At 41.4% G+C, this 24,504-nt stretch overlaps 1 protein-coding gene across 2 annotated transcripts in view; it reads right to left on the bottom strand.

Moving 5' to 3' along the window:
* Positions 1–24,504, bottom strand: part of dph6 (diphthamine biosynthesis 6) — a 52,829-nt gene that overhangs the window by 8,592 nt on the left and 19,733 nt on the right. For both annotated transcript variants that reach the window (XM_028396365.1, XM_028396366.1), the window contains exons 6-13: positions 22,003–22,064; positions 21,409–21,503; positions 21,237–21,330; positions 19,227–19,377; positions 18,745–18,870; positions 17,503–17,632; positions 17,226–17,400; positions 2,603–2,851 (exon numbers count right to left, since the gene is read on the bottom strand). In XM_028396365.1, coding sequence (XP_028252166.1) covers positions 2,603–2,851; positions 17,226–17,400; positions 17,503–17,632; positions 18,745–18,870; positions 19,227–19,377; positions 21,237–21,330; positions 21,409–21,503; positions 22,003–22,064 — 1,082 coding nt within the window. The remainder of the gene's footprint in view (positions 1–2,602; positions 2,852–17,225; positions 17,401–17,502; positions 17,633–18,744; positions 18,871–19,226; positions 19,378–21,236; positions 21,331–21,408; positions 21,504–22,002; positions 22,065–24,504) is intronic.

Here is a 24,504-nt window from a genome sequence, read left to right as displayed (position 1 = left end):
ATCCATCTCATTACTTCATGCCACTTCAGCTCCAAGCCATGCAGCCATTCCCCCTGTGATATCTCACTCTGTAGGCAGCAGGTAAACACACATATAGTTTGAATCTGCTGCGCTCAGCTCTCTCCGCTGATGGGATGTGACCTGCCTTTCCTTATGTTTGTTTTCTTTCTCCCCACTTTCCTTCCCCTAACTTGCGTCCATGTGCCTGGAGCGTGTAGTGGGTTGGAGGGCCGAGAGGCGTGAAAGCCGAACGGTAAACACGGTAATAAGGAAGTGGTGTAAAGGCGGGGAACAGCAGGGAGCTGATGGGACTGCACTGCTTAGCCAGTTCCCCTACATTTCCTACCCAGCAGGATGCCTTGAGCATGTGGCTCTATGTCTCAGCACTTACTGTAGCGCTGTCAGTCTGCTATAATATCCCTTCCTATTCATTCCCTCATTCACTCTCTTTTCTCCAGATTTCACAGTGAAGCTTGTCAGACTGTTTGCGTAAATGAAACACACAGGGCCATGTCAGTGGGGTGAAAATAAGTTTAAGGACACGGCAGATCAAAATCACTGCAGCAGCCACAGCTACTTAAAAAGCTTAAAGTAAGCAAATTCACTATTGGATACAGAAAGGATTTGCTCACTATTAAACATAAATGTCTTTAATTTTCCCCTTTTACCTAATACATCTTCACATTTATAAATCATGAATGTGCATACAATATCTATAATATTATAGATATATATAATATTTTTTCCAGAATCTGTTGTTGCTCCACAAAGGGACGTCTGTTTAACATTTATTGACTTGTCGCATCAACATCTTCCTGTTCATCAAACCTTACATGTGCGCAGACAAACAGGCTCTTTGTGGTTTAATGCACCGCGAATACAATTTCACACTCGTAGCGACTCCAGTATGCTCCCAATTAACCCCGCAAGCTTCTTCATGCACCTGATTAGAGAAATTATCAGTGCACAACAACAACATGGCCCCATGGCTTCACAGACATGATGGTGTTTCTCTTAGAAACATATTCTTCATGTCTTGTTTCTGAAAGTGTACCTTTTGTGAATTTACTTGAATGTAATGAGCAGATTTCTATCCATGACTAAAACACAAACTGCATGTTGTGTTCATCTCAGATGGAGCAAACCAGCAGTTTTGTTGCTAATACTTTTACTTAAATAGGACTTTTCATGTAGAACGTCACTTGGATTGGAATGCTTCTTCCAACACTCATTATTTCTGTTCCCTGTGAGAGTCCCACTAACAGCACTTGACCTGAGTTAAACATTGTAATTACAGTCAATTCAAATGAGCACTGCTGCTTTGTATAATCCCCAATCCTGGGAGAGAGCACTTCACCAAGTTTGGGATGAAACAGTAGCCCCCCCCCACAGCTGCTCACCCTGTATTTTCTCTGCTGTGCTCACAAAGCTGCAGTTGAATTGTTCTGGCAGAGAGAAAGCAGAGACAGAGTGTGCGGTCAGGTTAGTAACCAGGCGTCACCTTAACCACACCTGTTTACAGGTGAGATGCACTAAGCTGTCAATTACTGCTGCTTAATCTGCAAGTCAGATGAAAGTAGAACATGGTCTCCTGACATCAACCCTGGGTCAATCAAATGAAGGGTTATGATTGCTCTGGCACACTGCATGGAAGCACAGCAGATGGACAATGTTGTCCATCTTCTGTGACTTCTGACATGAACCCAGCCTTGTCACATCCCAGAGCTTTGCCCTTGCTTAGCCCTGTTATCTGAATGACTCAGTCTGTATGCTAAATTGGGAGCACAATGTCAAGGATTTTGAGATTCTATTCCACTGTGATTTACAATGAGGGAAATGTGAGAGCTACTGAGTTTAGAATTATACATACTTTAAAGTGTGCTGACATAAAGTTGACATTCTCTCTCCGGTCCTTAACACTGTTCACCACAACACCAAGCCACATGTTGGAGGTGGGCTCCTGCCGCTCTCCCAGAGGCCCTATTCCCATGGCTAGACAGATTACTGTGGGAGGAGAAGGGCTGCCAAGGGAGGCTGGAGCCCCTATTAGATGCATGGAGCAGGGGTTGTAAGCTGGGGTGGTGGAATGGAGGAAAGGATGGAGGGAGGTGGCAGGAAAGAGGGGTGGGGAGGGGGATAAGCTGCTCTGAGAGTTGAAGGAGCACCAAAATGGTGTGTGGGGGCAAAGGATTAGGGAGGCTCTGAGGAAGACATCTGCTTCTGTGCCAAGCTCCACATTATCAAAGACACCAGCGTTTCCCACATCATCAACTTTTCATGAGTGCACTCACTGGTAAATATCAGTAGCAGCGGCTTGGGTCTCAAGGGGCAGAAAGGGGCGAGAAACCTACCCTTATTTCACAACTATAAAATACAATTCTGAAAGGCCTCACTGAAAATCTTGCCATATCAAGTTCCTCTTCTTGTACTTATTCATTGATATGTGGATCTAACTGTCTTTTAATCAATTTAACATATAGGTTCATCCTATGTGAGTGTACCATTCTATTAGTATGATCAATTTTTTCTTCTGCATCTATAATATCAAGAGGCAGACACTGATGTTCTCTATAAACAGAAGTGTTATTCTGGAGTGGCTGACCTGCTCCTCTTCTCTGGCCCTCAGCATGCTCTCCCAGACAGCCCTGATCATCTTGATGTCTCTGTGTCTTGTGGTGTAGCAGTGGACCTGGATGATGTGAGCCAGAGTCAAACTGTTGATCACAGCTTCCAGAACCTTCTTCACATGGCTGAAGGACAAGCAGGCCTGTGTGTAAGTGCCTGCTTTGACCAAATGCATGGTACAAGGGACCAGAGCAATTTGACCTGCACAGAACACCAAGTCATTGACCTGGGAAGGAGAATAAGGAAACACATTAGGGTTGGTCTGGGAATCAGGATATAACTGTTGAATAAAACAGAATATATGAAGAGAAACAAATAAGTGATATGTGAGTAATAAAGGTCTTTCTATAGAAGCCTTAACCACAACACCTTCCCAAAACCTTCTGCAACCACCAGTGTAGGGCTAACACACACACACACACACACACACACACACACACACACACACACACACACACACACACACACACACACACACGCACACGCACACACACACCACCACTCTTCACGCTTGGGCTCACATCTATGGCCAATTTAGAGCCCCTATTTAATTTAAAATGCATGCCCTTAGAATATGGGAGGAAGCAAGAGTACCCGGAGAAAACACACACAGGCATGGGGAGGTTAGGCAAACTCCACACAGACAGCTGGGAAACCATCTTGTTGTGAGGCAACAGTGTTAACCACTGATGCACCACCTCTTACCCCTCCAAGTAAAATCATTAGGATACATTAACTGGAAACCATGTATATGTGTTCAAAATTTTCTGGTAGTATATCACTAGATTGTTTGTCTGATATCATATGATTAAAACCTGAAGCGTGGCTAAAACAAGTGTGCTATGGTTAGAGTTACTTGTCAGGGAGCCAAGGTCCAAAACTTAAACCTATTTATTTCACAAACAGGAGACAAACTTAGTTCCCATGTTCTTGCCACTTCATGACAGACTTGTGAAGAACATTTCTTGTATTGTAGAGTAGCAGAAGTGATGCTGAAAAAAAAGACACAGGACCTTTGCAGCAGCTCCATTAGCACTTGTCAAATGTAGTTATATAATTAATTTTATACAATTGCAAATATGAATATATTTAGAAAATGTTCATCAAAATGCTGCCAGAGATAATAAAATATATGTTCATATTTTCATTTTTTATGCCTGATATTATTGATACTTTTACATTTATATTTATTTGGTTCCTTCAATCAGACGTTCAACAAACAAGTCATCAAACTCAATTTGTTTTGGAAGTACACTATTCAATGAGGTGCTATAATCAAATTAACATTAATTATAAGTGTATGTTTGATTAGCAGCGCATTAATTAACAAGTACCACCTTTCCCATTTTACAGCATCTTATCACCAACAGCAGTTTTTCACAGTTCTAAAACAAGCAGGTATTCTGTGACAAGCCCGCCAATATATGTCAGAGGCACCAGTGTTATTTATAAGCATAATTAACCATGTGATAATAAGCTGAAATCTCTGTTAAATGCCTCTGTAAGAAATAAGCTCAGTGAATAATGAAACCTGAAAAAAATCTATCTGTTTAATGCAGGCAGACGAGTAGGGATGAGTGCTGGCATTAAGGAGGTCAGCTCTTTAGGGACCCTGTGGCTCGCTGCTGTTTGAAGTTGGATGGCATTAGCGCTGGACACAAGCTGCTGGTCAATGCAAATAGATGCCTGTGCTATGTTGAGATTTGCAGAGACCCTGGAGCACATACAGATCTCCAGGGACGATCAATGGATACACGGCCCCACGACAAGGCACCAACCAGAGGTATCATATATTAAAGTGAAACTACCACAATCTTCTTGCTCTCCCACTTGTTTGAAACAAATCTTTTGTTTCACTGTGATCAGCTTACGGCACACATAAGGGCTATGACACTCCATGCTGTCAGTGAGACCATGTTAAGCTACCACTAAGCGTCTGGGGTCCTATTTTTTGTCATTGGAGCAAGAAAAGCAAGCAAATGACTAAACCAAGCACATATGCACAGATCTCATCTTTTTATCGTGTCCAAATATTTAATGTGAATATTTTGGCATGGCCATCTAAAACCACACACCTCAAACTGTAGGTTGTATATTGTAGATACTTTTGCTTATTTTTTTAAATATAGCCTACATCCACCTGCTAGTTTAGAGAGCTCTGTCCTGTCCTGCAGACAGTGCTGCATTGTGCTGTTGTTTTGGTGAGTCTGAGCCTTAACTCTAATGTGGAAACCAGAATATTTCAAATTTCCTTAGCGTACACATATTTTTAATGGAATACTGGCAGAACAAGATGCTAACCACACAAACGTTTAGCTAGAGGGCAAAGACAGAGTCTTGGCTATTTCCATAATCAAATGGTTTTGCAGTGTTCCCTGCTCCTGGGTTCACTTGTCAACACTGATGAATTTTCAGCTTCCATCTTTGCTGCTCCAAATTACCGGGACAGAGGGAAGACGAATAAGAGGAGCATGAGGCCCCTCACTGCTTTCAACCATTTGGATCCATCACCAGATCATTTACCTACTATAGCATGATCTGCCCAAAAGCCTGCATTACTGTGACTGCCTTACATAAAAGCCAGATTCCCACACATCAACAACAAATTGTCATTGACATTCCATTTATGAGCCATCAAATGCCATCGTATCCACTCCACCAAAGAAGAGCTCCATCAGGTTGGACGGGTGGCCAAAATCTTTTAACAAGATTGTCCCCATGAAAAGAGCTCGCTGCATTCTGAATTCATAAAGGCCAGCTACCATTTGTCAATTTGAATATCAAAAGGGGTTAGCATGGGGCCCCCTTGACTGTTAAAGGCAGACTCCCATAGCTTCAACCAAGCAGGTGTGTGATGATCAATTATTAAGGATCTCACTCTGGTTACTCTTAGTGGGAGGTGGAATTGGGATCTGGGGGTTTATGGTGGTGGGGGAACATCTTTCTGTGTTGAAACTGGATTTGAGAGGGGGGGGGGGCAGTGGAGAAGGGAGAGAGAATACTATTTACATAAAATTAACAGTTCAAAAGAATGAGTTCACACACCAATCAAACTTGTTAATTGACTGCCAATGGTGTGTCCCTGAATATACAACACAACTACATTATTCATCTTAGGCCTTGACAGGGAAGACAGTCCAATTTGCATGGGTGTTCTAAACGTGATCAACAACCACAATGCCACATGCATTTTTAATGTGCCAGAGATGGGATCTTTTAATATTCATAAGGGTCAAACAATTGCATATGACATTAAACTTTCTATAACAAGGTAAGTATTTTTCAAATGCTAGCCTTAGCGGCCTAATGGCCCACAGAGAAAAGAGAGACCGTGCTGTCTTTCACAGTGAATCAATGTTACAAGTTCATTTTCTTGTTCTTTTTAACATTTGATATTTGCTGCCATAAAAAATGGTTGATTTAAAGATTGAAAAGCCCAAAGACAGTTTGTTTTGTTTTCTTTTTCCCTTGTGTTTCAAAAGAAAATATACAATTAATTTCCACATAAAAACTGACATCTCTCAAATTGTCAGAGGCATCGTAACAGAGATACAATAAACAACACTTACTGAGCTGTAATAAAAAATCCTCCTCACCACAAACTTTAAAACCCTTCTTGGACAGCGTCTGCACCAAACAAGTTTCCAATTAGTTCAACAACTAAGGAGATAACATGCATTCTTGTACCGTATCGACCTTTACTATATGGATAAAATGCCAGGATTTTCTAATAAACCCAATGACACGTCCAAAGGTCACCAACCTAAAAGACATCCTCTCCTTCCATCTCTCTGAGGTGCAGACAGTAACATATATGTAAATGCACTCAGGAAGCGCCTGGCTGTGTCCGCTCCCAGCCCCTAACAGTGTCTTGTTTCAGCCTGGTGTGTCTGAGGTGTTTCTAATTGCAGGTTTTTTTTTGTTCATGGTCTTCCAGAGATGACCAGACAGTGCTAGACTATATTCACATCGGTGTTGGAGCCCTCTGGGCCCCCGTTGTGTTGAGGATGTCTCTGAGTGTCATTAGCAGCAATTTGGAATGGTATAGATGAACTAGGGTGGCCTGGATAAAATGACCTGGTATTGACGAACAGTCAGGTTTTTCTGCCTGGTTCCAAGGACAGAGAGAGGTGGAAAACTGCTCCACAGCTCCTATCAGATATGCTAATGGTCACATTTCTCCCCATTGAGACCTCATGCATAATTTAACTAGGAAAATGATAATACAAAATGTGTAAAATAGGTTAGATTAATATGGTGTAACTTTTCCTTTATGCAAGGACACATGTAACCAAGCTAAAGGGTAATGACAGTACAGTGTCTGCTACAATGTGGATAATAGATGCAAAGTGTAATTAATATTGTGATATGTCACAATTCATTGAAATATTTCTACACTTCTGAGTATTGATTACATCTAAAACTTTGAGAGTGAGCTCCCGGGTAAGGCTTTCCATTGCACAGCCAAATTTCAACGGTTTCTGAAAGTTGTTCATCTTTATTAAATGATAAAATGTTAAAAAAAAGTTTGAACAGCAGGAATCAAACCAGGATTCAAAGATCTGAAAACCATTTGACACATCAGCTATTATTTACTCTGAATGGGACATTCTTTCGTTTACTTTTAATCCCTTATGGAACATTTTTAATAAATATGACATTTGAATTTCTAGATTTCTGACTCCCTTTTCCCTTTCCTAGCATTTTTCCTCTTTTCGTGAATATTTTAGGGTTTGCAAATAGCTCAAAATAGTTCAAAATGTGGGGATCAAAAAACTGGGGTTGAAGTTTTGTTAAATGTATTTAAGTGCATATATTATTTCTGCTTTTTTGCAGAGGATTTGATATGCAACGACCGTTTAATCCTTGTGTGGTGGATGGCAGTTTGTCAGGGTTGTGTGCTGTGATTTCATCTTGAACTGGCTTCAAGTCTGTGGGGTTCTTTCAGCATTAGAGAATTCAAAGCAGATCACGTCTGGGAGAGGGAAATGATAAGAAATGGGCTCATGTTGTGCCGCGCCCTGAGGAAATCCTGCCTCTTCTGACACCTCATTTCTACAAATACAAACCTTTCAGGAGAACCACAACCTTTCTGCCTTCTACAGAATCTTTCACCATGTTAGTCTTCTCATTTAAGGCATCACGGGAAGGGAGAAAAGATATTTGCCTTTTTTTTTTAATTTCTTTCTCTGTTTTCTTGCTATCTCTATTTTTTTCTTCCTGTTTGTGCTCCAGTTTGAGCCTAACCCTTGTATGCTCAACTGTCACAAAACATCAGTGTTACTTAAATGGCGACATAAATAGCTGTATGAAGTGCACAAAGAAAGACAGGTCTAAGGCATTTCTAAATGCATTCTCTAGGTCTAAAAATTCACATTTATTCAGGAACCAAACCATAAGTGCATAGTCAAAACACATGTCATGTTATTACAATGACAAATTTAGAGGAATATTCAAAACTACAACATCATAATGAGCCATTGTTGAGGCAATGTGTGGTCAGTCTCAGGGACACCAGCCTTTCCACAACACCCACCTTCTCTAAGTTTATTTTAGTTCTGCCTCTTATGTCTTTCTTACTAATGCCTAGTCCACAGACAGAGAACCACGTGGAAGAGTAACACTGCCATGTCAGCTCTGGTCAACATTATGCTGATCAAGAGCTGCCACTCTATTGCAACCAAGGTCAGAGCAGCCTGACTGCTGGATGCTTAGGGAGACACACACACGTCAACAGGCACAAATAAGTAAATAAATGTTTACTTACAAAACAAAATTAAATTCAAACTTTAATAGCATGTTTTTGTGTTTTGTTGTGAAAATGGACTGTTTTTATAATAATAAGAAAATATGATAAAAATAAAACATAACAAATACCCAAACTAAAGCAATAAAAGTGTTTCCTGCTGTGGAGTAGTGTGCCACTCCGGAGCTGGGCTGTGAATGAAGAGTGATGGAGGGGCATGGTTTTTCATTGCGTTAGGCAAAATGCCCTGCTGCCTTCAACTGTCCTAACCTCCCATTTTTTGACAAATTGGTTGTGAGGCTTTTACGACTGATGCACATATCGCAAAAATCATTTCTGCCAAGCTTCCTCTATGACCTGCCCGTGGGACATGACAAGCCCCTCCATGCATCGCTCTATCAAGCTGAATCTTTCCAGGACAATGCAAATTATGACAAATTCCATCATCCTGCATTATGTGCTTTCCTGCTAATCTCCCTAATTCGAGAGAATCGGGGAGGGTTTCAGCTGAGGGGCATGATGTCTGATTGAATGATGCTGAAACTGCAACCCTCATCCCTGTGTTTTTTCTCCATTTCCAGCTGTGACCACCTCGTCTCTTCTGTCTTTTCATATTTTTCCTTTTTATGAAGCTTCATCTCTGAGTCTGACTGGTGATAGAAACACCAACTTAACCTGGGCACAAAATAAAAATCCTGTGGCATGGGCATTAAAGTGTGACTGACATTAGTGGTTAACTTTTAAGAACATGTGTGCAGGATTGGACCACAAATATCAGAAAAATCTATTCTGCATCAGACAATAAGAATATATGTATCAAATCAGCCCCAGCAATATGAAGCAGCTGGTCAACTCCTTTTGTGTCCACATCTGGTAGACACACTGGCTCATACACTTTTGTACTCTGTTTGTAATTGACACAACTTGTTGTTCAGCAGTCACAAAAAAGAACAGACAAACAAAAAAACTATGTCAGACAGGCTGCAAATTGCAGGAGAGAAAAGCAACTGCACTTCCTCTTTGTCTCAACAGATGGCAGTATGACTGCATTAAAAAGGCCGCTGAAACATCTGCAGCAGAAAATGTGAAGTCCGCTGAAACCATGGACAGCCTGGCTAGACAGAATCGGAGACTCCTTGGATTTTCTTTTTTTTTACTAAATGCAATTCAACATAGATAAGCCTTAAAAACCACTGGTGGATCTGATTAGGAGAAAAATGAGGGGCACAATGATTTTAAAAACAAAATTAAAAAACAAATCCCAGACAAAATACTAGCCTCCTAAAAATATCCTGCTACACAAATAAGTACCACCAATAACTTAATAAAATATGAAGTTCTTCAAATGTACTGGGTCCCTGGTGAAAAATAAAACAAATATTAACATTTGTGCCAATTTTGACATAAGAGAAAATATTGTGTAGTCTATATTATATTGAGTGAACTCTTATCCTGAACATCTTAACTTCATTACATCCATACCAATATTCACAGGACCTGACATTCCCTTACATAATAAATCTATAGTATCAATAATAAATATATGTTAATAGTGAACATGCAGACATATCCAAAGGAAAAAATCAGGAGGCTGTATATTATTCATCTGCAGCAGTTTTTACCTCAGTAAAGCCGCTTTGATGACAATGGCATTTGAAAAATGAATGACCCAGGCTAAAAGTTACTACTCAGAAGAATTGTTCCATGTGAAATTTATGATGAAGCAAGAGGCCAAAACTAAATGGAATGCACTAACTCTTTTCTGAGTCATCTGCAGCACTACTAAAAAAATAGCTTAATAAATGAAGACAAGGTGGCGATGCCTACACACGCGTGTGGCTGTAATAATCATTTTGCTGACTGCTGCTTTAATGCCTGCAACTTGTGGAATTGCAGAAACACAATAATTATATACATCATCAATGATAGCAGTTTGATAAAATGCACTAACTGCAGCAAAATGCTGTGCAAGAAGTGAATGAGCTGCACTAACAAGCCTTTACTAACAGCCTCTCACTCTCAGCTAGTTATAAATCTTTTGTCTTATAAATCATGGTTTCACTTTGTTGGTACATTTATGCAACATTAACAAAACCTTCTATAAAAAGTTAGGACAACTGCATTTTATTTTATTTACAGTATAGATTTCTCTGTGTGTCTTACTTTTGCTGAATAAAAGATTTTGGGTAACAATAAAATGTTGACAGGGTAGGGGGTTACATTTCCTAATACTGTTCCCTATTAGTGTCTGTATGTCACCACACCAGCTTGTGCGGGTGTTGGTCTCGGTATTGTTCTGTCTATATTTGCCACACGTATAGATTTCAGAAACCTCTTCCAGACCCTCCCTATCTGCGTATTTGTGTGTCTGTTGTGTGTGTGTAGGCCCTGTCAGCTATGCCCTCTCGTCACTGCAGGGGGAAGAAACACACCCGGGCAGCTCTGAATATAGTGGCTAGTTACCATAGTAATGGGATGGTCATACGTCTCTCCTCTCTCAGACAGTGATAGGAGTGGACAGGACACGCCGCTATGCTTTTTATCTATGCATTTGGTATTCAGTTATTTCATTCCACAAATAAAAAGCCAAGCCTTCCCACCTCTCCTCTTTCTGTATTCAAATAGAGGGGTGAAATGGGAAGTAAATAGTTGGATATGGGGTAATAATTCACACATGGGACTACAAATAATTGATGTGTTTTGACTGAGTGTTTGCGATTGCAATTGTAATAGCGCAAGTGTCTTGGCAGATGTCTGCGGTGGTGGGATCTTTACATGACGCTTTTCAGATGCCTTCTTGATGTCTCTGAACCATTCACCCCTCCACTGCTCATCAGCAGTGACACAGTGAGAAGCAAACAAGGATGCGCACATGTACACACAACCAAATACAAACTCATGCAGCCTCAAATTAAAAAGCAGCCCACCATTTATCAAATAAAATCATATTTATACACCATAACAGATTACATTCCTCTGCATAGCATTAGATATTCTATGTCTATATACAGACATAAAAACACAAAGCTTTTTTTAGACAAGGTCCATTAAGTCATTTCTAAATCTGACTATTTTCAGTTAGGTTTAATGAGGGATTCTCTGATACCATCTAGTGTATATTGTTTATGTACTCAGATGCATGAGTCCACATGCCTTTACACTACATGCACGTATGTGAAAGAGAAAGAGGCCGTGGCTATTCTGTCCCTGCTTCCCATTGCTTGTTGACATGAACCAAGGCAGTCAGGCACCAATAATACATGAAGAGCTGTTCAAAGGCAATTAGGATCAGTTGTCAGGGCCGGGCCCATTAATGAGTGGGAGTGTGGCAGGGGCCGAGGCAGAGGCACAGCGCCGGCGAAGGCGACCGCCTGAGAGCCGATGTATTCTGACAGATCCAGTCCTTCCCCTGTCCTCGCCTGGTACAAGCTGATACCAGCCTGTGCCCACGTGGTGCGGCAGCAGCAGCAGTAACAACAGCCAGCACAGGATAATGTAGCGAAGAACGCATTGCCTTTTGAAAATGACTACTGCCAAGGCAGGTCAGTCTCATGGCAGGACAGAAGGAGGGGGGATTAAAGCGAGGAGGAGGACCAGGGTGGAAGGAACGTAATTACCCTTGCTGCTGTCTACCACTTCCCATAAAACTGCCCCCTCATCAGATTAAAAAAGGTGGTGTGATTTGACCTCACACATATATGTGTACACATTTAGAGGCCCATGTACCCATCCCCCCGTCCAGTAGCCCAAGCACCATCGCAAGACGAAGCTATGACCATGTGTCATGGCAGATATATTTCTTGGGATGCAGAGCTATATTAGAGGAGGGGGAAGAAAGTCCTATTCTCATTGGTGCACACAACAGAGCATGAATACATGTAGTAGCCATAAAAAGCAAACATTCAACATGAGTCAACAAACACTCAGATATGCGTGTACTGATGGTTTAAGATAATGTGTGTGCGCTCAATTGCCTAGTTTGTTTGTCTTTGCATACATCTTTATCTATTTGCATGTCACAGAGAGTGGTTTGAATGCCACACTGTCAGTCATAAATGCTTTACAGGGTACAGTCACCTGACTTTTTTAATGACCAAACCAGTTTTCCTTGTCACACAGCCAGAGCCTATCACAAAGAGCACACAGGTGTATGTGTGTGTCTGTGTGTGTCTTTGTAAGACTTGGCCTCGGGGCATACAGCTGACATGCCACTGCGGTAAGGTCTTACTGGGTTTGATCAGTGTGTTTCGTGTGTGTCCAACTCAAGTGAAGACAGTTGACCCTGCTGTTTGGCTAGGATGAGTAAAAGCCTACAGAGACAGACTCAGGTGATGCACAGAGACAGGAAGTGAATCAATGCTTGCATGGGGAGAGCCTCTGAGGTGAAGCTTGACTGTCAGTCAAAACCTTCCTGACTCTCTCCAGACAAAAGGTTCAAGTCATTACACACAATTCAGGCATTCAGGAAAGGAAACAATCAGCCTATTCTGCTTGTGCCTTCAGTGAAATGAAAAGAAAAACAAGTCTGTGTTAACATCCTCTGCTTCAACTAGGAGCAAGTAACTACACGTGCTGGAGAGCACCGCTGCTTTGAGGAGCCTTCAATCTCATGGCTGCTCAAACCACTGAGCCCGCAAGACCTCATTTTTCATCGACTCAATTACTCGACAACTGTTCCCCTCTTGGCCCCTCCCCGTCCTCCCTGCCTCATCTCCCCTCCTCCTTAGTTGGAAGTGATCATTTGTTCTTTTATTTAAGTTGATAACATCCCCTGCATTGTCTGAGTGTGCATGCTGGAGAGCCGCCCCTACTGTTCTAGCCTCCAGCGTTTCATATTATTGGTGCATTATTTCACGCATGCCCTCCTCTTTTATCAAGCGCTTTTGAAGTAATGTTAATAGACTAGAAAATTGAGACATTTATGAAGTATGGGCCATGTTTATGAAAAAATCCATAAAGTATGACAGGAGAGAGGTGAGATAAAAGCAAGGTTTTAATAGATTATGGCAAACAGGAGAGAGGCGTCAGATGCTGACAGGCACCTCCTCCGAGATCCCTCATATTTTATGGGATTAATTTTGTTGTATTATAAATGAAGTTAAATGTCCTAATTAATCTGTTCGTGCTGCATGAATACCTCCCTGAGCACAGATGCATGCATACGCACTGTTTTTTGGCTAATTACTCTTCTGTGGTAATTGAGGTAGCTGTAGTCTCTAGATGTAGGCTGAGGAAGTTTGTGGGGGAGGGAGGGGAGAAAGGAGAAGGGGGGGGTGCTTTGAATTTTGCATGTTGGCTGTTTTACAGTACTGAAGGATTCTAAGAACTAAACATACAACTAGAGCACGTACCTTAATTTCTGCTATTAATCACTATTTCTTGCTTAAACCTCTGATGGAAATTGTTGTTGTCTCAATGTTTCTTGAAAACACACAGGGAAAATTGTATTTTCATCTCTCTCATCTTTGTCACTCTCTCTAGTCAGTTATGTAAAAAGTTTTAGGTATTTGTTGTTGGTATATTCTATACAGACTAATGAAACTGAAGCATCAGCAGAGGGAAGAACTACCTGCATTTCATTTAGTCATTCTTTCTGTGGTTCAGCATGGGTGGCCCAGCCTCACTATGACTCAGTCTGACCTCTTAACTTCTCATCAAAAGGGCCATGCAAAGTTCAGCTCATTGTTTTTAGACATTTAGATTCCTGTAAGAAGATTATTCAAATTCTGCCGCCCCCCTCGGCACACTCCTCCCTTTGACGCTAATTGGCAGCGTCAGATCCACTTTCCTCCTGATGCCTCACAGTCCACTTTGACAATTTTGAAAATCCAATGCAAATCCTATCGCGGGCTCATGCAAGACAATCTTCCGCAATATTGACTGTCACTCACAATTAGAGGAATGAGGCAAGGGGTTAGTGCTCACCAGCAACCTGAGGCTAGCACAGTTGGCTCCCCAAACACGCCCTGCAGAATCTGATCAGTGAGTATAATTTCCCAGCAAATATCCCAGGGGTGAGCCACTTACCTTAACAGGAAAGAGGAGATGTTTAACAACCATTCAACTGATAGTCCTTCTATTCAGACCTGGTTTGGCTATTGTGTTTGTCTCTGTAAATGCAGCTCCAAAGGGAATGTGACCGAATAGGCAGCTTTAATTCAAATATATATATGTGGAAGAAATGCTGCAGCTAAGACTCCTTTCTGACTTGTGATGATAGATGATGATAGACCAATTTTATCCATCTAGCAACTAATAACAGTAATCTTTCTTTTTAAAAATGCGGAAGATTGCTTTTATGTTAATGCAGGAGAATTGTTTAAAAGCTCTTCCATAGAAACAACTGACAGACAAGGCAGCAATAACTTTTATTTCTTTTAAAAGCATGCCATTACTTGGCTTTTGTTGCAACGAGAAAATTTGTTTTGATATTCTGCCGCGAAATGGATGTCCAAAAACAGCCCTTGTTTTAATAAAGTGACTGCTGGAATAAAAAAAAAGTGACATTTCTTATATCTTAATTAGATTATGCTAATTGCGCCTAAAACAAATGACAGCTAAATTTGCATTAGATCTCTGATAAAGACAGCAAAACAAAACAATTAGTGACAACAACTTTGATACTACAACTCTCTGACTGATATAATTACAACACACTATTGTGTATGCAACCTTTAAACACATGTCAATCAGGTACAAAACTGTGTAAAAACAAAGAATATATAAATGACTGTTTTTGTCTTTATAGCTTTATCCTAAACTGATGCCACATATATCAGCATACAATACACCAAGAGGCCCCCAGCTTTGACATTATAAAGGTTAACTAATTCTTTAAATCAAGTCAGATCTGAATCTGTCAGATTGCCAGGCCAAGTCGACATTCAGTCAGCTTGCCATTTCCGAGAGCTGAGGCTGAGCGACATGACAAGCCAAGCAGATGTATGAATAGACGGATGGAGTTTGAAGGTCCAGCATCCATCACACGCCAATCTGTTACACTGTACCTCTGCAACTCCACCAAAGCCAGCATTCAATATGGAAACCTACTCTACTTAGGGCCAGAGTGTCATGTACTGTCAGTAGCCATGTGCTGTCTCTCAAACTGGTGGACACTTGTCAAAAGAATAACCTGGCCCAATACTGTACAGTTGCACAATACCACATTTAAACAGACATTTTCCAGCATATTGAACAATAAAGTGAACAATAAAGTAGAATTGTTCAACAAAAGCTACTGAATTTCAATTTTACTCCTCTATTAAGGCTCTTTTAATTGCCTCTTCAAAAAATATCACAAAAACTGAAAGCACTCTCTGGACATAATTAGGATCATGTCAGTTTTAGCCCTCCCCCCGTTCCAATTTTCTTGTCTAGCTGGGTCCCTCTTTTGACTTCTTTTTGCAGACAGTGAATGTGGAGTGCTTCAGGTTATTCCATCTCAGACAACAGCTTTTCTGTCTCTATTGTTGCCAGAACCCTGTCGCCATGGTGTCACACGGCAACAGTCACCAAGGAAAACTGTCATTAGGATGAAGTCAACGTGGTACTGGTGAGAGGAGGGGTGGGACTCCACGCTTCCTCACAGCAAGGGGGTAATTGTAATAATATGTAAAACTCTCTAGCTCTACTGAAGAGTTGTTAATACATTTTTGATCAAATTAAGTCATTGTAGCGTGGAGGAGGAGCAGGGGGAGACACACTGAGAGACCACGCAGGGGTCGTATGAAGCTCCACGCACGGCTCTGAGCAAGCAAACTCCTCTCATTGTTTTTTCAAATTGCTTCAGATACGAATGATCATTAGAGGAATGAGAGATTAGATTGCTTTCCAGAGGCAATAGCACATGCACACAGCTGACTTCAATTTCATGTCTCAATGAGACTCCATTGAGGAAATCAAACACTGCTGGCATGTTAAAAGCAAACCTGACTCTGTAGGTTACATCTCAGGAATCTAAACTGAACTTCAGTGACACAGTGCTGAGATACGCCGTCAAGCTCTGAACGAATGGCTAATCCACACATGTTCTCACTCATAGACGGATTTGGCTGCAGGATCAAGGACAGTGTGGAGGAGATGGACACTATCCTTGTTGACAGTACCTTGACAAGTGTAATCCTATATAATACACACTGGGTAAACACAACACCAAGCCAAGCGTGCAACCACGGCCCACACTTCCTCTGCTCTGCCTTTGAATTCCACATTCTTTCTGGGTTTGAAACAATATGAAAGAAGTTTGACTTGTAGCTTTACAAACAAGTGCAAAAGTAGAGGCACAATGCCCACTATGAAAAGGGATACTTATTTACATGTATACACAAAAGTAGTAATAAGAAGAAAGTGAGGCACAAAACAACAATCACATGCATCTGCACGGATGCATCTACATGTAAACAGAGACAAAAGAGATGGCCAAACAAGTGCTGCAGGTAATCTGAAACTTTTCAGCCCCCTTGAAGCGTGACAAAACATTAGAGACAACTGACTGTAAGACTCATCATTCAATCCATAAATACCTTTCATTAATCCAGTACTTCCCTTGAAATGACACAATGTTTTTTCTTTGTTCCCACTGGAAAATAATCACATTACTAGCAATGTTGTTTTCAATCAGTACCCAATTACGTGTGGAAAACAAGGATGAAATGTAAATAGAAAATAATGAGTAATCAGAGCAATCTTTAAATAACAGGCTGCACTATGAAGGGCAATCTTTGACAAGACAGAAATAGTAATAATTACATAGGTGAAAATATGAAGTAAAGAATTTTAGGGCTGCCACTAACTAAACCTGTCAGCAATGTTCGCCACCAGCAACCGGTCCCTGCACTTCCCCCTTGGTACTTACCCTGAGGGCCTGACTGTAGGGCCCAATGTTAGCTGGAGCCCAGTGGGACATGCTCTGCACATGTAGAGCTTCCTTTTGGTGGAAGCAGCCCTCCTCCAGCGGCTCAGTCCAGTCATGGAGCAGACAGTCTATCTGCAGCAGCTGACCAGCAGGCAGAGGTGCTTGGACACACACCCTGTATTAAAATGAGAGATTGTGATTAAAGGCTATAAAATAAACAAAGTAAAATGTTTCTTTAAAGAGGAAAAGGGGCATGCATGCATGTTTACACATTTACCTGGCTGGTGGGTTTATGCTGAAGTGTTTCTTATAGACTGTATTGAGTGGAACAAAGTCTTCCATGCTCCTCAAATAAAGGTGAACCAGGATAATGTTCTTCATAGTCCAGGCCCTGCGGTCCAACTCATCTGGAGAAAAGGCAGAATCACCATTTTACAAGAAAAATTTAAAACTTTTGTTTGACAATGAAATCTATTGCTTTAAAGTGGTAATAGTGGTCCCCTTCTGTAAAGTGCAGTCTAACGCTGCATGTGTGCACATTTAAGGCTTTGGATGCAAACGCAGGCACAAGGGCTCAAAGCAAAGCCTTTCTCCCTACAATCATTTGAAAGAGCTTCAAGTTTGTTTTTCCTTTGCCAACACCAGCGTCTCAGACTACTTCGCCCTCATACAAAGAGGTTCTTCATTAAATATTAACTTGTTTAATATTGTCTCTGCACTGTGAAGGCTGTTCAGCCAAGCACTACGATAAACATTAAATATGCTTTTCATCTTTCGCTCCTCTATCTCCATCAAAAAAAGAGAAAGAGAAAAAAGGACTGAGATACACTGTAAAAGCATGCATTTTAAACTTCTGCAGGGCAAAGAAAAAACGATAACCCACCCAACATGACTGCACTGTGTGTGTGAGAAGGCGTGTATTTAAAAAGCTTGGTTTTGGTTAATTTGAAGTGCTTGTCCTTGTTTTGTGGCCAGCTTGCAATCCTGTCCTTGTGACAGATTCTTTGACACACAGCGTTTGCCTACTAAGTTGACAAGCACTTCTGAGTAAGGAACAACTTCTCAAGCTCTGCTTCTCCTCCTCGTGTGTGTTTAGCTAACACAGCAAGGAGAAAGAACGACACCCAAGGGACAAAGAAGTTTTCCCCAAGTGATCCTCTCCATTGTCGTCGTTTTTTTTTTTTATCTCTTAAGTACAATAAGCTCACAAATCTTGTTATACTAAGCTGCTGAAATCACCCCTGGACTAGAATTATGTATTGTCTCCCCTTGATCCTACCAAAGATGCAATTTTTATTTGATTGAAGAAAGCATGACTTATTAAAGGATAGTTTATTTTATGTGTGTTTTTGTGTTCTGTTTGCTTCTGTGATTTCAGAGAGGGAAAACAAGAATATTCTAGTAGGCCCTTGTATTTTTTCCTGAGTGCAGAGATACTTAAAAGCATGTCCACAGCTCTGGCACACCATGTTCTTCAAAAGTGTTCTCAACACTTTCTTTTTCTAACACTTTCTCTTACTTTGCAGCTGCGAGAATGCTGCCAGTGCCTGGCCCTGGATCCCAGGGTCTTGGCTCTGAAGGCCGTAGATGCCAGTGATCCACTGGTAGCCTCTGGAGCTCTTTGATGACCAGGATGGAGGACAGTCTGCAGGAAGAAGTTATATGTTTATTGTGTTTGATCAAACACCCAAGATAATAAGTAATTTGTATACATTTTATTTTATCTACATGACATGTGCTGTTTAAGAGGTAGACCATGCATGGATGGTTTGTGTCACAGGCGAAATTAATTCAGAGACTGTCAGAAATGTGCTACAAAAATGACAGCTCTTGTCAAACAATCATTCAAAATGCTAGCATCATGATGCTGGCCGCATGACACAGATCCAAGGAGCACACAACACACAAAGATATCATCTGAGACACACACACACACAGACATAAATACACACTCATGCATGCATGTCAGAATGCACGTGTCTCACAATAAATGAATCTCACCGTGGCCCCAGTGACAACTAAGGTCACAATTTGATGTAAATTTGTGCTGGATGTCTTCAGCTTGATCAGCATATTCCACCTCCTCAGTCATCTTGTCAATGGCGTTCTGGCAAGGACAACTACCATGGGGCAAAGCTCTTGCCACCACATCCTGCAATAAAGCACCACAGGGAATACATCAGGCCAAATGCCCACCAAAGAGCACAAAGCCTTTTGCAAAGACAGACAAAACGCTGTATAATTAGCCAACCTTTTCAAATACCCCACCACGCAGGCTCTGTGTGTGTGTGTGTCAGTTTTTCATGACAAGGACCCAGACACACATAACTTCAAGGTGAATGAATATGAAACAACATGCTAACATATTCGTGGTTCAGGGGAATAGGGAGTGGTGTTTTCTGATATTGTAGATTCAATCATACTGGCTGTCAGTCAAAAGTCATGACTGGATGGGTGAGACATGTTTTGGATTTCACCAGTTGTATTCATCTGTTTACTTATACTTTGCCGCTGCTATTTCTTTAAATAACAAATCATTACCATTCTCTCAGGCATACATATTACCTGCCAAATGCTACTGGGATGTCACACATTTAAATACATATTTCATATCTCTCCCCCACCCCCTCCCCCCCATCACCCTGCCCAACACTCATTCACCCCCTCATCTGCTGTCAACCACATTAGGCCATATGATAATCAAATTAATTATACTTCAGCCCCTCTCTCCTGGCCAGCATGAAAAATAGCTTGACTAGCATTAACGGAGGGCAAATGATGGTGGTCCATCCCCACCCCCTGAGCTCAGTGCCGTTTCCTCTAGTGCTGGTGTCACCGCAGATCTGTCACCCTGATGAGAAGAGCTTCAGAAAGCTGAACCAGGGCAGGTTCTCCCCTGGTTGCTTCCCCCGCCTCCCTCCTCTTGCAGGCCATGGTTCTCCCTGCTCTTCCCCCAGCAACCTAGGGAGGGCTAGAAGGGCTGTGGTAGTGTGTGTGTGTGTATGTTTGTGTGAAGGGGGCGGGAGCGGCAGAGTGGGGAGTAAAAAAAACATATAGCTGTAGGGAGTGAGGCTGCAGGGTCATGGAGGCTGTGGGATGGGGGTATGTTTTCTGTCCATAACAGTACCATCCCCCATCTAACACGAAGACATACATGCAAAGGGCTACAAATGGGCACATAAACTCTTATGCATGTAGACAAAAGCACATGTGCATATTTTTGTGTGATGTGTAAAGAAACGTGCAAATCTGTTCTGTACCCTGGAGACATGTCAATCCCTCGATGTAACACTCCCACACTAACTCACAGCAACGTATATGACAGTATACAAGTAGCACTTGCTGTCAGCAGTAATTGATTTGCATGTAGATTTTTATTAAACCACCCCAATTTGAGAGTCAGAGAAAATCAGAGTGATTAAAAGTAAACATAAGTCTGTTACAGCTTTCTGACAATAACTTAGGTTCCAAAGTTGTGTGTCCTTGCACAGAAAGTAAAACGCTTGCCACACTGTGAAGCCCCATTCAGCCTCTAATTTACCAAAAGCCAATTCCTACTCCCTCCCTACAACTTCGCTTGTGTCCGCTTAGCCAGCTACCTGAATGCAAAGCGCCTTAATGTGAGCAGACATGTTTATTAAGCTGGGCCTAGTTTCAGGCTGCAGTGAATATTGCAAACGTCAAAGTAGGCCATGTGGGGCTAGAGGAGAGAGAGCAAGGGATGAAGGGAAAGACCGAGAGCAAGACTGTGTAAGAGAGAGGGAGAGAGGGAGAGAGGGGCCCTCTGGAGTTCGATCTGAACCCTGCCCTGCAGTGCTGTGTTCCTCTTCTTCTCGACAAAGTTATCAAACACCAGAGGGTTTTGTTCTTGTATTTGTTTTGCCCTGAGAGCAGTTTTAAAGTAATCACCCTGAAGCAACTCAAACTTTTGATTGTGAAATTATCCATTTAGCATCGAACAGCATTGAAGTTATTCGTAAAACAAGTTACACTCATGGAAGTTTGACTCACGCAGTCTTTGTTCTCTGTGTGCATTTTGGTGAAGCGCAGGTAGCCAACTGGAGCAAAAGCATCTGCTGAGTGGATCACTGTCTCTGCTGCATCACTGCACAAATGCACAAAAAACAAACAATAGCATAACAAAAATCTGGCCCAACTTTCTGCAGTCAAATGCTTTACTCACATAACTATCTTCTTTTTGAAGAGAGGACAATCAAGGGTGAAGGTTTCGTATTCACCTCCTTCTCCACAAATATGGACTCCATATTTCTGAGAGAGCTACTCAGGAAAAACAAAAAACAAACTTATACACAAAAACAAACTTATACACAAACTTATACACAATATAATTTCCATTTATTTCGTTTTCATCCACTAACACAGATAAAACATACTAAAATTAAAAATTGTTTCATAGCTGTGAAGGCCAATTTGTTACAAAAATATGCATTATTGCTAGAATTTAGCATTCTATTAACAGATAGGGACCCATTATTACCAAGGCCACAATGCTGAAAGGGTAAATGTGTTTTTAAGAGTTGCCAAAGTTGCCTGTACAAGAGTGGCTGACTGCGATTATTTTTTTCACAATAATTTATGGAAAGCAGAGCATTGAGAGTCTCAATCACTATAACACAAAATGTAGAAGTAATATAACTATATACAAACTAATATATACAAAGCTTTTCAAAGCTCAAAGCTAGACAAACCTTGGATAATTTGCCATATTGATACCTGGTACTAGGTAACTGTATCTGAGTATAGTGACCAGTCTGACCTGTTTCAAATAGGGTTCCATGTCAGCCAGAGGTTTTCCTAAGTGCTTCTCTGGATCCAGACCTGGCAACCACACATAGACAGAAATACAGACACACACACAAACACCATTGCACACAGACAAATGTATAGAGAGAGAAAGAGAGAGAGGTCTGATCAGGACCAGAGAACAGTGATTGAAGATGACAAGCAGAGAGGTTTACGGGCAGTCACACAAACACGCACGTAAACCTGCACCCTGGATCTATTTGTTTGACTTTGCAAGTAGTGTACACAGATCTCTTCGGGTAAGGGCAACAGTTTTCAATTGCTGGCCGCAGAACCCCATGTCCCCCCCACCAACAAACCCTCTTGCCAGCCAATCCACCCCCCACATCTAGTTCCCTTTGAGAACATAAACTCTGGAATGAGATCTTGTTTATTTGTCTTTTCCTTCCCTTTCCACTGAAATAGTGCATGGAAGTGACTCACACGGGCATGGGAGAGAAAAGAAGGATGGTGGAGAGGTTTGTATGCATAGTGGTGCCACGCTCCTTCTAACTGGTCCTCACTGCTCAGACTAAAGAAAACAAAAACAGGTAAAGCCAACCAGCCAAGTCCACTTTTATCTTTTATCACATCCTCCTTCTCTTTTAATAAGATATCCAAATCTAGACACCAGCCAAACTGAAAAACAATGATCAGGCTAATTTCAGGATTTTGCAAATAAACACTTTATCCAGCTTGTTGAGCAGGAGAGGTTTTGCTCCTTTGTGTCAGTAACTTTGTCTTATGGATGCCTGTTACTGAGGGCAACACATTGAACTGCCTCTCGCTTTGTAAACAAATTCTTTCACAAAGAAGCAACTGCCAACATTTTCCTACTGCACATTCTTTACTGCTCTGATGAAAAAACAAAGCCTTGAGTACCAGGTGCTTTCCACAAAGAATAGAACAATAAAAACATAACAGGACATGAGTGTAAAATGGTTAACTTTAGGAAATTCCAAAACATGTAGTTTTATGCTGTTGTCACCATGTTTAATGTGAAAGAGAGTTTAAAATATGAAGGCAAAATGACTGGAACCAAACTTCTGATGGTCTGCTGGTGAAGGCTAGCCTTATTCTTCAACATCTTCCATTTGCTCTTTCTGGGGCTGCCTATTAATTGATTGACATAATCATTAACGTGTAACTGATGACCTATATGGAGTGATGTGCAGTTGTGACAGTAATGCCATCACAATAAGAAAAAAAATTGCTGAATCGTCCTAATAATTTCTCTGAAAATCCAATTTGTCTCCTCTATTCCTAGACATCACGTGGTCCTGCTCATCGGCACGTTCATGTGTTTAATTAAAGGAACAAAGTTAATCGTAATGTGAGAATCTCTCTTCTCTCATGGCCTGACAACCTCAAAGGTTAATGTGTCATCCGTGGGCCCCATGGGGTGCAATGGATGGAAGACGAGAGAAAAGGGAGTGGAGATGTGAAGGAAGGACGTCACAACCCATCCCGGGTTCATCTTAATCTCAGCTGTGCCTCTCCTCCAGGCCCTGGTGGTCCAGCACTACGGGAGGAGACACAGAGGGCCACACTGGTGGGAGGGAGGGAGACAGGGGAGGGAAGAGAGAGTGTGGAGAGAGAATGAGAAGGGCTCTTATTCTCTTCCCAGGGGATCTGTGGTCTTAATTAGTGTGAGAATATCTAATCTCAACATCCTCTCATCTTAACCCTGCCACAAAGGTAATAAGGAGGGAGAAAAAAGCATTAAAATTCAATCCAATTTAAATATCCTCTTTAATTAGTCATGCCTTTTAACAAATTTTAATAATTGGCTTCAAATTGCTGAGGGGATGCCACTTTTTTTAATATGTTCATTAACTTCCCTGCTTTTAAATAATATATGATACATGAGCTGATATTTACAAGGAGAGAAGATGAAGACAGAAACCTAAGACGACAGGAGAGAGTGAAAAAAATGACACAAAGATGGCTTTAATGCAGAGGCATTCCTCCCAAGACCATTTAGCACTTGTAGGAGTGTTTTTCCTAATTGATGTTTCTGACTGACTTAAGGTTACTCAAACCATTTGGAAATGAGAAGAGGTGGAATGAGCATTCACTTGTATAATACATGCTTTGGAAAGTCTTTGAGTAGCCATCGGTGTGAGCCTTCAGCGATCTAACACCACTCATTTACATGATCTTCACATCTCTGTCTCCTCTGAACCTGTTTTACAACTTGACCTAAACCCAATTACCTAACCTCATTATGCCACATTAAACCCAAATAAGCCCACTAGAAGCCACCATTAGTCTGCCGCCAGAGACAGCAAGACTGCACTTTGGAGATAGAGGAGCTTCCCTAAGAGAGACTGAGAGAAATGGCTCTTCTTTAAAAGGGCTTTTTACCTCGTATTATCCTATAAAACTCCAATTAAATTCAGTGAACTTTAAAACCAGGGAGTTCGGTAATGAGGGAGAGCATTTTTTAAACACACTGTCGACATTTAAGGGGCTG

This window comes from Parambassis ranga, chromosome 22 (genome assembly GCF_900634625.1).
Source record: "Parambassis ranga chromosome 22, fParRan2.1, whole genome shotgun sequence".
NCBI lineage: Eukaryota > Metazoa > Chordata > Actinopteri > Ambassidae > Parambassis > Parambassis ranga.
This window is presented reverse-complemented; position numbering and strand designations above follow the sequence as displayed.